This window comes from Lineus longissimus, chromosome 12 (assembly GCF_910592395.1).
Source record: "Lineus longissimus chromosome 12, tnLinLong1.2, whole genome shotgun sequence".
NCBI lineage: Eukaryota > Metazoa > Nemertea > Pilidiophora > Heteronemertea > Lineidae > Lineus > Lineus longissimus.
In genome coordinates, this window is record NC_088319.1 from 12501877 (window position 1) to 12517827 (window position 15951).

A 15951-nucleotide genomic window follows, 5' to 3' on the forward strand; every position below is an offset into this window, starting at 1 on the left:
AGAGAGGTTCTACTGTAATTGTATAGCTGTCTCCACAACGGCAAAATTCAACAATGGCAACAATTGTCTCGACATGAAAATACTATCCATACCAAGTTTCAGCAAATTTGTATGCATGATAACTGCGCTAGAGCATTTTGTATACGGTGCACCCTATGAATGGTGGCCTCATTAGCATAATTTATTCAAACATGGGGAATCCCCCATTTCCAAGAAATCATTCTGTGATTTGGTTCTGCTCTTGATTTCAAAAGCTTTATGTTGTAACATTTCTAGATACAAAGAGGAAAAAGATGGCTCAGCGACGACATGGTAAGTACTTTGAGGCACTTAATTGCAATTTACATATTTTTAAGCACTTTTTCATTAAAGTGCTTTGGCCGGTGGGCAACTATTGATAATCTATAGGCACTGTGCACAGGCACCACCATTTGGGCTAGAACTTGAAATTCTGAAGCAATTAGAGCTCCTTCAAAATGAAGTGAATGCCAATTTCAAGGGTGGGAGTTTGTTGTTTTGTTTGCCCAAGAACAGCCTCCCAGGTTTTAAGTGTTAAATGGGCAATCACTTCGTTTCGAAGGCGTTGTAATTGCCATAGGTTTTCATGGTCATTATTGGTCAAACCTTAATCTCAAATTAGGGGAAACAAAACCATTTCAGTCTAATGCAGACTGGTATAGCCTTCATTCGACTTGTACAAAGGTCAATCTTGCCTCTTATTTTAGCCCTACAGGAACGGGTGCGATTTTCCTAATGTTGCTGCCATGGTCACGTCCGATTCACTTTTTCAGTTCAAGAAACAATGCGAAGATTAAATTTGAATGCCTCGCCCCCGCCGCCAACTGAAGACAAAGACGACCGATTCAGACGCGAGTTGGAAGAGAAACAAAACAATGAACATTACCAGAAAATGCAGGAAATTAGAAAAAAACTACCAGTTTATGATAATGCAAAGGTAAATTCTGCTTGGTCAGCTCATTGCCTGTTTTGATTTCTATGATTTCTTTGGGGGGGGGGGGTATTGCTGCCCCTAGTTACGGGGATTGGTGCCCCTTTTGGGGTGATTGGTACCCCCTATTTGGGGGGATTGGTGCCCCTCATTTGATTTCCCTAAATAATTTATATACAAAACTGTGACTGTTACCAGATGTAAAAGATAGTACACTTATGATGACTCTCTTCAACAGGGTTGGTTTCCTCTTGGGTGTCCGGTTTCCTCCTACTTTCATGTACATTACATTTATAGAGCTGATAATATCCTATTTGATCTCGGCTCGCAACTCAATGTTAAAAAAAGGAAAATTGCTATGATTTGGGCTTTGGTGTAAATTGTGCTCCCCCATCCTTATTCCAGCTCATCTGTGGCACGATAGCAGCCAGGAAGAACCAGGTTGTGGTGATCAGCGGGGAGACGGGCTGTGGGAAAAGTACTCAGGTGCCTCAGTTTATCCTTGATGATTACATCATGAATGGTATGGGGTCACACTGCCGTATTGTGTGTACCCAGCCGAGACGGATTAGCACCATAAATGTGAGTATTGAGATAGGGTATCAGTATCTGACGCCATGAGGCACACAAGTAAAGCGAGTCCATCCCCAATTGTATCATTCATAGCCCTGGGCAGATAGTGTCTTTAGTTGACCGGCTTTAGTCGACATCTTGAAAGAACTATACTCTGTTTCTAAGTCAGGGGTAGAATATTGGCTAATAGCGGGAACGACAGGGTTGCAGAAGGTCTGTATGCGGAACAGTCAAACCAAACAAAGAGAAGTCTAGATATGTGAAACAGAGTATTACTCTGCAGCATTGGTGCGGCCTACCCTCAAGGATCGTTAGGTGAATGTGATCTGGTCACATTCCCAAATTCAACTAAGTACCTTTGGGTTGGCCAGAACAATATGAAGAATACTTTAGAGGCCCTTTAGTAGTTGGTAAGCGACTCGATTTCATTATCTGTTTCAGTTAGCGCACCGCGTTGCTGAGGAAAGAGCAGAAAGATGTGGTGGAGATAACAGCAGTGTTGGATACCAAATAAGGCTTGAGGCGTGAGTATTATCAGATTTTGTCTGTCGGAGTGGCGTAGTTGAAACGTAAGCACCTGTCCCGTCTGAGGTCACAGGTCCGATTCTCGGTCGGTCCTGGCATGCTCATGTGATATAGAGGGAGACTCTCTTTGACAGCGTACTATGTTCCCTCCAGGGTCGTCAGTTTCCTCCTTCTTACATTACAACTGCCCAATATTGTTTATAGAGCTAATAGTGTCCTTGCTCTGAACATGAAATATATTTAAAATTGATATTTTTTTGTATATCACGTTAACTGAACTTAACCTTTTTATCCTAATTTAGTTGTTTATTGCAGTGAAAAACCCAGAGAGAATGGGTCCATCCTGTTCTGTACAACTGGAATCATGCTAAAAAGACTAGAATCTGACAAGTAAGTTGATACGGTGGACCCCACCACAGAGAAATTGCCACAAGCAAAACCCCTCCAGCAATTGACAGGTCAGTTGAAAAGTAATAGAAATTCAAAGTATACTGTAAGAGGCTGACATTGGCCCAAAGTGGGGTAAAGCGGCCCCATACATTTTTCAACCTACAGCTTGAATCATACAAGGTAAATTTTCTATTTCAAATGAATCACTGTTCAATAAGGTGTTAAAAGATTACTCAGAGGCCTAAAATGATCATAGTATAACCTGAGTAATATAATCTGGGAGGCGGGGCAATTTCACCCCAGGACCACTATCACCCCACTTAACAATACTTCTATAATCATCTTTTCAGGTACCTGGACAGGGTGTCTCACCTCATTCTAGACGAAATTCACGAGCGTGATATCAACTCTGAACTGCTGCTGATTATCATGAAGGAAATTCTACCGCACCGAGAGAACATGAAACTCATCTTAATGAGCGCAACACTGAGAGCAGAACTATTTTCTCAGTATTACAGTGAGTACAGTAGTACCTCTCTATTAAGAACCCCCTTGGGACTGACAAGTACTTGATAGAGAGGTCTCCTGATTAGAGAGGTCAATTCGAAGCGAAACCACCAATTTCTAGTGTAAACACTCTAGAAAATCTACCACATTACCAAAAGTAGTGCAGTGAAACCTATCTTAGCTGATACCTCTCTGCTAAGGAGACCCTCTCTACTAAGGACACGTACTGCTTTGGTCTTAAATTGGTCATTTCAATTTCACACGACACAGCCTTCCAAACACCCTTCTTTCCTCTTTTTTCAGATAACTGTCCTATGTTGGAGATACCTGGGAGAATCTACCCTGTCCAGGAATACAACTTGGAGGATGTGGTGGAGATGATCAGGTAGGTTACTTATATAGCCTAGGGATACCCTAATCTGAGAGCCAAGAGCCATCATGAGCCATGAGCCATGAGAGCCCAAGCCAGAGCCAAGACTCTAAGATCCAAGTGCCAGGAAAGCCACGAGCCAAATAAAAAGTATAGGCTGAATGAATATACAAGTACTACCGGTGATTAGAAATAAAGTTATCTTGTAACTGTTTTGGATGTTGTCAAAAATTGCTACCTGGACAGTGTATTGTCAGCTGCTGTCTATCATGCGGCCTGGAGTTTTTTATTTATGTATTTCAGCTGAGCCCTTTGGCCTCTTGTTTTAGTTGTACTATTATCAATTGATTCTTGCTTCCAGCTACAACCATCGTACAGAATATAGACCTGCCCCACGCAAACCTGAACGGCGGGCATTTGAAGCTTGGCTACACAGTCTCGACCCAGTCAAGTAAGTGCTAGATCTGTTGCGGTGTGTCACAGCTTTATTGCCGAACCTTTGACTGAGGAGGTCATGGGTTCAAAACCCTCCTGTAAGGAGGGGTCATGTCGTAGGCCCTGTTTGCAAGAGGATGTCTCTTCCTCAGTCCCCGATGGTTCCTACTTGTCATTTTGATCCTCTGGCCGGGTCGTTCCCTGCCGGGCTTCAAACAGAGCGCAGTGGTGGAGAAATTAGAGTTGAATCATTTCAGCCTGTCCACATTGCGACTGTGAAGGACTGAACTATGACTTGCCACCCACTCTCAATGACAAAGAAAGAAAACATGCATTTTTAAGCTATCATTCTATTGAGTTGTTCCTTATATCATCCTTTTCGTTAGTATTTTTCTTGCGTCCAGGCTGATTTTGACGCCAAGAATCTTACCGTTCCAGATATTCTGATACGACAAAAAGGATTGTCGATGAGCTTTCAAGTAGCAACGATATCGCTCTTCATCTCGTCAAGGAACTCATCAGATACATCTCCCAGACGCAGGGCGATGGCGCGATCCTCGTCTTTATGCCCGGTTGGGGTCCAATGGCTGAGCTCCAGGACATGATGATGAAAGAACAGCTGTTCAAATCGGATTGTTTTGTTTTTCACCTTATGCATAGTGGATTGATGTCCACTGAGGATCTCCAGAAGGCCTTTGAATGTCCAGCGGAGGGAGTGCGGAAAGTTGTCATTGCGACCAACGTGGCAGAAACCAGGTATAACGTGAGAATTTCATGGAAGCTTAGAGGACGTTTTATCATTAGAGAAATTTATTTTCATTGAAGGACTTTATTTTCATTAGAGGACATTTTTTCAAAAGATTGAATTAGAAAATTTCTGAGTGCGTAAATAAGTACCAATTATGAATTTATGATTTAATTTCAGTCTTACAATAGATGATATTGTGTACGTCATTGACTGTGGCAAAGTGAACTTGAAAATGTATGAAGTTCGACGGAATCTCTCCGAGTTGAGGACGGTACCGAACTGCCTCGCTAACTGCCGGCAGAGAAAGGGGCGGGCAGGAAGGTAGGAAATGTAAAATTAGTACATGATAACATAATTTAATGCCATGTTTTTACATGTATCTTAAAGGGGGCTTTGCATACATATATCTTAAAGGGACAACTTGGGCATGGGATTTGGTGCATGAGGATAGTACCCCTGCTTGCCACTTGGTTCAGCCACCTAGGAGTGATGTGATGAACTTATATAATTGCACTTGGCAATGCATCTTGTGATCAAAGTCAGTAATTCCGGTTAACATATGCAACTATTCTTGTGAGAACTTAATAATTTTGTGATGTTATCATCTAATTCATCATAAGAGTATGTCACGTTGCCCCCAAAATGTTGTCATGAATACAACAGTTGGGATTTGGCTGATGGCCTACACTAGTTCATTTCATTATTTCCTTTCATGGATTTCAGACTAAGGCCTGGTGTTTGCTACTACCTGTTTACGAGTTTTGAGCATAAACGACTCAAAGAGTACCATGAGCCAGAGATCCTGCGAATCCGATTGGAGGAATTGTGCTTACAGATAAAGGTAGTGGACCCCCTTATTCACGGCCTCATATGTTGGCAAAAACACACTTGTTAGATTTTGCTTCCATCATTTCTGCAAATGGTTGCATTTACCTTTATCAAATAGTAAATTGAACATTTTTGTAATATTTCAGTTATTGAGGCCCGACGACAAGATCATCCCATTCCTAGACAATGCAATGAAGGCACCTCCACGCAGCACAGTTGAGAAGTCTATCGAGCTCCTCTTCCAATTGGTAAGTTATCTGTACCGCATTCTCTTCGTTCCTCCATCTGTTCTACTTCTTCTTCTGCTGTGTTCAACCTGCCTCAACTATTAGCTACAGTCCTGTGGCCGAGATGAAGTGGCTTGTCATTTCGAGTTCATGCTATGTTCCCCACAGTTTTCCTCGACATTGGTTCTGCGCCCAGTCTGCTGTGTCCCTTGATCCTACCCTTGTGTTCACTAAGCTTTAGGATGAACCCTTGTGTATTGAATTGGGGGACGTCCCTGTTCGTTTCGAGCACACCCACAGTAAAATCATCATCTTATACTGGACTCTGGTCCCAGCGTTATTAAACTCACACAACCGAAACTAACATTAAAAATTCTCAACCTTTCAGAATGCTTTTGAAGGTGACGAAAAGCTCACCCCTCTGGGCACTCAATTGGCTCAAATGCCTGTCAACCCGCAGATAAGCAAGATGATCGTATTTGCAGCAGTGTTCTGTTGTCTTGATCCGATCCTTACAGTGGCAGCATGTATTGACTATAAGTCGCCATGTTACATGCCAAAGGTAAGTCAGGATGCACCTGCTGGAAATCATGGGACTCAGTTGTTTGTGAGGTCCCACTCAGGGAGCCGCTGCTGCACCAAATTCATATCACGTTCTCACGGCCGAAATGGCCTTCAAAAGCATTAAAATATATATGACCCACCATGACAAAATGAGTCGCATGTCGCTCCGAGCTTGACAGGTTGAGACGGACTGGTTGTTCATTTCACTGTTGTCTGCCTTTTGTGAAATATGAGTACATCAATTTCTTCTATTATTTCCTGGTGTCATTTAAGGCTCATCTTCTGTGCGACATGCGACTCATTTTGTCGTGGTGGGTCACATATACAATGCCTTGTTTACGCCTTGCTAACTGATTCCACCCCTCAACACGGATGGAATGCTATCCCAAAAAGACACAAATGACCAGAATTCCGGCGAAAAGAGGCCAGCTATGTATCAGTATTGCTAGCTCTCAATACACATGCTAGTGAAGTAATCCAGGACAGTGATGTTTTATTCAGTACATAGGAGCATTAGCAATGCTTCGGAACAGATCCTGCGTACCAGGTTGGCAGATTTTTTAGGGCGACGTGGCGACTTAAAAACCTAACTTTTACCTGCCTGGCTATGGCATGTTACATCATAGTTTCTCAATACCTATATTGTCCCTTTAAAAGGCGGAAGATCAGAGACTTGAAGCTGACAAAAAGAAGCGAATTCTAGCCCGAGGAACCCACAGTGACCACCTGATGTTTATCAACGCGTATAACGGATGGTGTGAAGCCAAGCGGCATGGAAATTCAAAGGATTTCTGCAAGGAATTCTTTCTTTCGCCGAACATCTTGAAGGTGAGGTTCTTAGAGTGTCCTCGGAAGATCTATGACCTCTAATTTATCAACCTGCAGTGAGTTATACTTTAATGAATTAGAATAGAACCTCTCTATTAAGGATATCTTCGGCACTGACAAGTGCAATAGATTTATATATGTCCTGTTTAAAGAGGTTAAATTGAATAGAAAAAACAAATTTGGGACCTCAACTAAGTCTTTGTCCAAGGGGTATCAGGTGCGACTGAGCGCAGTATTTTCAACTTCTTCATGCACCATATAAGCGTTACGCAACTCTGGTATTTTCCGTGGTTTTATGAAGCCTCATTTCCCTTCACAGGAGCTGAAGAAACGGCGGACCCAGTTTGCAGACATTCTGGTTGAACAAGGCTTCATTAATTCAGCAGAAGACGAAGACGCAAATGTCAACATGGAGAACGAGAATCTTCTACGAGCTGTCCTCTGTGTTGGCTTGTACCCAAATGTGGGGTTAATAAACACTCAGAGGAGGGTTGAGGCATTAGGGTATGTTCTGTTGGATATCTTACTACAGTAGAACCTCCCTATCAAGGACACCCTCGGGATTGACCTGTACTGTCCTTAATAGGGAGAAGTCCTGATGAGAGAGGTCAGTCAAATTGAATGAGAACAACCAATTTGGGACCAACACACGGTCCTAAATAGAGAGGGTGTCCTTAATAGCTTAAAGAGAGGTGTCCGCTAAGGAAGGTTCCACTGTACTCTTTGCTCTAATAAAGTAATTCTAGTTCCTATCTGTTTCAGGGCGCATTACTATAAAGTCATAACATATGGAGAAGAAGTTAAATTGGCTAAAAAGTCTGTTAATTGTGACCAGCCAATTCCAGAACCTTTCATAGTTTATTTCGAGATGATGAAAACTTCTAAGGTTCGTATTTTCAGTGGGATTTTGAGTTCTTTTCGAGTTTTTTTTTGCATAGAGATGACTTTATAATCTTTTTGCAAATGTTGTTGCCGAGATTGCACAAATATCAACTGGTAAACCTGCATAGCATGTCATGTACATGGTCCCATAACGTGCGGGTGACGAGCATAGCACGTCATGCCCTCTAAAATACAAATTTAATGGCTGCTGCAGTGAAAGGGCTTAATCAACTCTCACTTGCACCATTTTGGCTAGGTGTCCGTTGAGCTTGCTGAAATGATGTTCGATTTTCATCCTTTGCGATTTCAGATCTTCATTTTTGACTCCACCGGTATCTCGCTTAACCCGCTGATATTCTTTGGAAGAGATCTACAGATCAAGAGTCGCACCAAAGACGAAAATATCAATATGGCGGTCGATAATTGGACCCAGTTTGAAACGACTGTAGAGAAAGCCTTGGAATTACAGGTGAGTTATCACATGAGGGTGACAACAACCCTGAGCCGATTTGGACTGGGTGGGGTTAATTTCATAATCAAATCACAAGCTGGTACTTCACATTTTCAGAGTTCTCAGATGGAGCTAAAATGTTGGCCAAAACATGGGCTTCGCCTGGCCTACATTTCATCTCCATGCACCCTTGCAGTTTTGGTGAGACAACCAATACCTCCAGTTCAATATCAATTCCTTAAACAAAAGAAATATTGCAAACTTTTATGACAACCTTAACTGACCATAAAGAAGAAGGACAACAGCAGTGCAGGTACTCAACCTGGTCGAGATAAACCAATGAGACCCTTCTTATCTATTTCCAGAACCTCCGCCAAGCGCTCTGGAGTGTTCTCGGGAAGAAGTTCAACAACCCCGGGCCAACAGATTGGAGTGAGATGGAGGAGGAGGGTCAAGTCATGAAGAAAGTCCTTCGCTTTATTACGGAAGATGTCTCAGTGGCTGTTGGTGACGAGGCAGACGGGGCTGGGATGTATTAGTGCAAAATGAGTCAGTTTATGTCGGACTGGGATCCAAATCCTGATCCTACCTTGATAGATGGATATCTGATGACGTCACAAAAGTGCATTGATTCAGACATTTTCTGCTCTGTACGGTTTATTTCTCTACCATTTGTAGCGAAATCTTCTTATTGTTAAACTGTAATTGTGTCCACCTCCTCAGGTGCAAGGTATGAATGAGAAATACCCTGAATCAAAATGGCCCATCTGAGTGACCCCCAAAATGACCATTAGGCTTTAACTGACAATCCTTAACCGTATAGTCCTGTAGTTCGGTTTGGAAGCTCCAACTAGAGTCCCAATGAATGGACTATAAAGTGTATAAACGGATGGTGTATCATAAAGAGAGTGTAAATAATTGTATCCAAACCCACTGTGATATTTATTTACTTAATTGTATGTATGAGGAGAAGTGGTAATACATTTTGTATTGTTTTCTCAATGAAATGATTATCAGCAGGCCCTCTCAATTGTCAACAGGCCTTTTAGAAACACATTAGGTTCCATCATAGCAAATTGGCTCAATCAGTCTTCAGGAGGGATAAATAATTTTGTAACAAGTATTCGTTCTGCAAAAACAAGGGAGTTTGAAGTTGTCTCATGTGTGTTTGTCTAATGTACATTTTTGTATTATGTGTGTATGTATGCTAATTATATCCTTCCAACTGTCTAATGCAATAAAATGGAAATGGAATGTACTCTCAGATCTTTTCTTCATTTGCAGTAGCCCTTCATGTCCCTCCGACAGTAGTGGTTTCATCCGTCTCTTCCTAGCTGGAATCATGCTCAGAGACGATTGTCTCTAACAGACATATGGACAATCGCCTCCAGGGAACATGGTCTCCCACCCGAACTGTACCCATTGCCTTTAGATAGCAGTCTATGTCATTTGGGGACAGATTCTTTAAAGAGACAAGCCTCTAAGAAACATGGCATCCCCTTGCCAAATTGTACCCATCACCTTGAGGAACCTGTCTCTCATGTGATTTGGGGAGATTTTTCCTACAGGCAAATCTTTCTCAGATATTACAATCTCTAACAGACATACTGACAATTGCTTAAGGAAAGATGGTCTGTCTCCCATTACCGAACTTTACCCATTGCCTTGTGACAGCAGCCTATGTCATTTGGGGACAGATTTTTTGAAGAGAGAAGCCTCCAGGAAACATGGCATCCCCTTACCAAATTGTACCTATCACCTTGAGAAACCTGTCTCTCATGTGATTTGGGGAGATTTTTCCTACAGGCAAATCTTTCTAAGATATTACAATCTCTAACAGACATACTGACAATTGCTTAAGGAAAGATGGTCTGTCTCCCATTACCGAACTTTACCCATTGCCTTGTGACAGCAGTCCATGTCATTTGGGGACAGATTCTTCGAAGAGAGAAGCCTCTAGGAAACATGGCATCCCCTTACCATATTGTACCTATCACCTTGAGAAACTTATCTCTCATATGATTTGGGAAGATTCTTCCTGCAGACAACTTCCCAAATAGAATGAAGGACAATCTTCTCAAGGAAACGCACCATCCCCTTCCCAAATTGTACCTATCACCTTGAGAAACTCGTCTCTCATATGATTTGAGACGATTCTTCCTGCTGACATCTTCCCAAACAGACTGAAGGACAATCTTCCCCAGTAAACACGGCATTCCCTTCCCAATTTATACCCCTCTCCTTGAGAAACTTGTTTCTCATGCGATTTGAAAAGATTCTTCCTGTAGACAACTGCCTCGATCAGACATGATGACCATTGCCTCTGGGAAGAATTTGTCCCAAACCACATTAGAGACAGGTGTGTCTCAAGGCGAGGGATACAATTTGGGAAGGGGATGCCATGTTTTCTCCAGTCAGTATGGAACAAGATTGCAGTTGTCATCACTTGAAAAAAAAATTGATGGCCGGGAGCACCATTCATTTTTCCACCTGTCACCGTCTGAGTTGCGTGTAACTCTACCTGTGTGGTGGCAGCAAATGGAAAACTGTCATAAAGAATAGCAGCGCTCTCGCTGGGGGGGAGGTCATCGTAAGCTCAGTGTGTCCTTATACTGAAGTTCCAGCGGTATTGCCTCCGTATAAGCCTCCGCCGTCGCGCGTTGTCTGGAAGCTGAGCAATGCCAATGCACTGAGGGCCAAGATGGTGTGTCATATGAGCTATCGGTTTATGAGTCGGACAACAGGTCACAGGATAGACTAAGCGATGCTGTCCTTGCCAGCATGTACCAACAGTCAAAAACAATTGTCCACTGGTCTTCACGAAACCGCCAACGAACGACAACATCACAAACTAAGCCTCGTGCGCGTCTGTGGATATTCATACGGGAGAAAGACCATTTTTCGTGTTTACTGTACTACTGGTGTCGTGGCGGTGTGCCTAGTTTTGGGTACAGAAAGTCACTAACCACAGGGGAAAGAAAAGAAGTTGTTGCTCTGATCGAATGGTTGGGTTATCACACGACACATACGTAAATCCGAACATGAGAAAAACCATTTGCGGCCGCTTTTGATAGCGCCGGCCGGCGTTGTGCGGCTGCTAAGAAACAAAGGTTTACGGCCAACTGATGTGTGAGCTAGGTTGTGACAATATGTTGACTGAGTCATGGTGATGACTCTGATAACTTATTTATGTCTTTAATTGCACGAGGCCAAATATCATTGTAAAGATACAGGTGGAATATCTACGAATAAGAAATGGGAGTGGGAGTCGGAAGGGTGCACAATCTTTCGGCAAATCAACCTGGGCATCGGCCGTTTTTTTATCCCCAGCGTCAGCCCCTCAAATACCCATGTAAATTATTTTGATTTTTAATGGATTGTTGCTCTTGACGGATAGAAAGAGGTGATACTCAACAGCCGATGTCACCACGTTTTCTTGCCGATTGTAGGCCGGTGTAACAGCAACAAATGCCCCCCTGGAAAAAGTGTCCGGCCCTATTGTATTCTGCAATATGGTTCTATAGAGACCCTGACCGTCAATAGCTCAGAGATTGAAGCGCATAATAGAATACTTTGTTTCCCGGGCATTCTTTCCTAGGACATTTTAAACTTCTACACCTAGCTCATACATCAGGTGGCCGTATGAGATTTGAACGAGGCGAAGGACTGAAATCGACCTGCTGCTACTAGGATTGACCTCTTGGCATAGGTTGTGATATTGTGATATTGAAGCAATGTGGGCCTGTAGCAGTACAGACCACTAGGCGTCTTAGTGCGCATGCATATATATTCATAACTTGGGTGTCAGAACGTACAGGACTCAATGTCACATGGAGTATGAATATCCAGATTCAGGTTGTGATATTGTATCAATCGAGACGTTTTATGTTGTACATAGTCATTGTCGTCTTCTTTAATTGGTCACTTTTCGTCTTGTGTGCAAAACATCATGGAAGATTGTGCCGTTTTGACAGGGGGTGTGAAGAATGAGCATACATGTCGATAAGAGAGTCCTAAATGACCACGCCAATGTATATTCCGGTCCTGTAGCAGCTGGAAATGACAAATGGACTGCTGTAGTTTCATCACTGGTTGTGACTTTGTCCCATGCAGGAAATATAGATCACTTTAAAGGTTGTTGTCCAATAGCTTGGACATCACTCCTGGACTATCCTAGCAGGTTGTGACTTTGTCCCAGGTAATATAGATCACTTTAAAGGTTGTTGTGGACACCAATGGCTTTGACATCACTCCTGGACTATCCTAGCAGGTTGCGACTTTAAAGGTTGTTGTGGACACCAATGGCTTGGACATCACTCCTGGACTATCCTAGCAGGTTGTGACTTTGTCCAAGGCAATACAGATCACTTTGGCAGACCACTGAAATTATCAGGCCTATGGCAAAGCCATAAGAAACACCTATTCATAACCAATTCAGGGGTGGAGCATACATTTTTTGGGCACTCAACATCTAATATTGCAAGGCAAAACTCACAGTATTCCCTAGGTCGAGTTTCTCTGGAGCGCCAGCCAGTCACAGAAATTATATCTTTGACTGTCAACTCCGACAGGGACGCATAGACAATGCTGTCCTTGCAAAGCATTTGGTTTGAAATGAAGCCTTATAATTTCATTTATTTTGCAGCTCCAATCCTGCAATGTTATGACATACACTTAAGCAAACCAAATGACAATATCGTACACTTTTTATTCTAATAACTACAAATGAAAAAAAGGCACTAATTTCTCAATTACATCCAGAGCTGGAACTACAAAGTTGAAACTTGGGTGATACAGTCTAAAGTTAATGCGAATTTCTGAGAACTTCTCACCTACATTTCACAAGGACAAAAGAAGCAACACAAATTTACAACAAATTTCACAAATGATCAGTGTTTTTTCTCACAACTTCAATTCTTGCCAAGGACAAAAGGCCCTATGAATTTTATCTTGATTGGCCCAAAAAATATTATGCATAACAAGCAACGCTAATTTACAAATGGAATAAAAGAGTTAACAGTTTTGGGGGAACTCCACATAACTGTCAGGTAATCACCCTCTCAACTGGTGAAAATCAGACTGGCCTGAAATTCTCATTATTGATCACCCCTCAGTGAAAATGAATCCAACAAAAAATGGGGTCATTGTATACAGTGGTACTGTATTACCCCTACGAGAAGCAACATGTCCTTCCTTTGTTGCTGTCCTCTGATCTCCAGTCCGAATGGTGTTGCCTCAGGGGTCAGCAGATCTTGGTGAGAAGTTGGCCATGGTACGGGACCTGCAACCCTCGGTCGTGAACTAGCCTAGATTTCTTAACCAGTAGGACCACGGTGCTATACCAGGTCTTTGATCAGCTGCACTATTTTCCTGTCTCGATCATCATTACGTTGACGAGGTGCTGAAAAGGATCACAATTTTCATTAGATTTTTTGTTCTAAATGATAAATCCATATCGACACGAAAGGGTCAGCGTAAACTTTAAATCTCACTACCTCCTCTTAAATTCACACACTTCTGAACTCAACACCCAGTCCAATGCACGCACAATGCACATGGCATAGCACATGGTCAGCAGGCACTGAGACATTGTATTCCGTTTTTGTGCACGTTTTTCAATCGAAAAAACGCTCAAATTATTTATAAAATCTAGTTTAACAGACATAGAAATACGCATAGAAGACAAATATCTGAATAAGGCAACTCGACCAGGATGCTGGAACTCCTACTCGACACTTTTTTTGGAGGAAATGAACGCCCATTTGTCAAAAATTCGGGCGCCACGACAATTTGTGCGCACTGCACAAAAATCATGAAATACTGCATCAAAAGTGAAAGAAGCAGATCAAAATCTATGTATGTTTGAGCTATGATATCTTATCTATCAACTTACCGCCCAAAAAGTATTTACTTGCGAAAAGAAACGTAAAATCAAAGTTTTTTGAGGAGAAATGTTCAAGCCCCCGCCAAAAGAATTTTGGCCACGTGGCAGACGAGAACCTCTTTGCGCATGACCGGAACTATGACGTCCATTCTCCAAGCGTCGTCAACGGTGATTATCGATGCCAAGTCTCACTCGATCTGCTGACTTTGTGAGAATTTCAGATTGATTGATGTCTCGTTAGGGAGTTTTTCCCGAATGTACGTTATGATGACGTGCCCGTTTAAACAGGACGTAACATCTATTTTAAAATGCGTTTCCAATGTGATTGCATGAGGGACAACCCATTTGTGTCGTCTATCAATGGAAACCTCCGATTCCCCTTATTCTGCAGGATGTTAAATCGGGCATTTTATTTCTTTAAATAAATCATAAGCGTCGCATTTGCTCCTGGCTCTGTTCACTATCCCAAATGCCATGGCAATATTGCTAATTGGGCCGGACAATCACGGAAAACCCCAAATATTATGCATTTCTTCCTGAATAATTCTTACAGTGACCATTCTCCCGTGAAAGACAGTTGCTTACGCTACACAAAAATATTTTTAAAAATCGCAGGTCAACCATTGAACTTTTGAGATATGTTGAATTTTGCACAAATCAGCAAAAAACGCACCAACTGGCACTGGACGGCATTTCAACACGGGCCCGACGCACATCCCAAGTTCAGTGTATATTTGAGGGGCTAACGCTGGGGCCGGCCAATACCCATATTCCAGCGGATTCGGGTGCGTCCGCCGGGATGATTTGCCGAAAGTAGAAAGATTGTGCACCCTTCCGACTCCCTCTCCCATTTCTTATTCGTATTGACATTCCACCTGTATCTTTACAATGACACAGACGAGAGTGGAAGGCTGCGAAGACAGCAGGCGGGATGCCAGAGATAAGATGAGATTAAGACGAAAGAAGGCTTTCATGAAGTCTTGAAGATTGAGATGAGACGGAGACGACATGGGGACGGCTGTGAAGACGGGAGGAAGAAAGATGGGTGTGACTATGAGCGGGGTGTTGTCCGAAATGAGATGACACAGAGAGCAAAAGGTCTATTTTAGGCCAGTTACGACAGGAATGGGATGCAAGAAAGAAAGATGACAGCAGACTGTCCACTGCTTCCGGAGCGTAGCATATTGAACCACTTGCGAGGACCATTCTGGAGGGTACATCTATGCTAATACGTATCGCCCAAGAAAGTCTCTGGTACCGTATCGCTTCAAAGAAAATTGACTACCTGGTGTCAATATTCATCATCATCATCATTATCATCTATTGGTGCTTTTGGAGGGGCATAAGTCAGTTTTTCACTTGAAGACAGTCACAATCTCACATGACACATCCTCCCCTGGGACAGTCTCCACAGATTTCAGAAATGCAGGGACAGGGATCTACCACCCAACAGATTCTTTTGGGCAGTCACAGTATCAAGTCTTGACCTAGAAGTCACTGAAGGATCAGCAAATAATAGTGCAGGACTTTTAAAACAGGGAGACTAAATCAACTTTTACACCAGGCATGAGTTTGCCATTGAAGTGCTGCCATATCGTTTGTCAGAACTGAAATATCTCGCTTGTGTTCGACGCAGTGGCACCTGGGGATTCATTTAGCAGTTCCTGGCAGGGAGGAAGCAGGAGGACAGCAGCAGTGCTTACTCCTGGAAATCTCAGTAGAATTTGTTGGTTTTTTTAGGCTAAATATGACTTTCTCTCCATTTTTTTCTACTCAATGGAACAAAGTTT

General features: G+C 42.6%; 1 protein-coding gene across 1 annotated transcript; it reads left to right on the plus strand.

The window, feature by feature from the left end:
- Positions 1-227: 227 nt before the first annotated feature.
- Positions 228-9535, plus strand: LOC135496688 (ATP-dependent DNA/RNA helicase DHX36-like). Its single transcript, XM_064786155.1, has 18 exons — positions 228-312; positions 792-955; positions 1355-1531; positions 1964-2046; positions 2363-2437; positions 2788-2954; positions 3248-3329; positions 3676-3765; positions 4188-4505; positions 4675-4818; positions 5221-5338; positions 5472-5573; positions 5941-6114; positions 6774-6944; positions 7264-7448; positions 7707-7830; positions 8137-8295; positions 8643-9535. The coding sequence occupies exons 1-18, from the start codon at positions 294-296 to the stop codon at positions 8814-8816; spliced, it is 2526 nt and encodes an 841-aa protein (XP_064642225.1). The 5' UTR covers positions 228-293; the 3' UTR covers positions 8817-9535.
- Positions 9536-15951: the final 6416 nt, after the last annotated feature.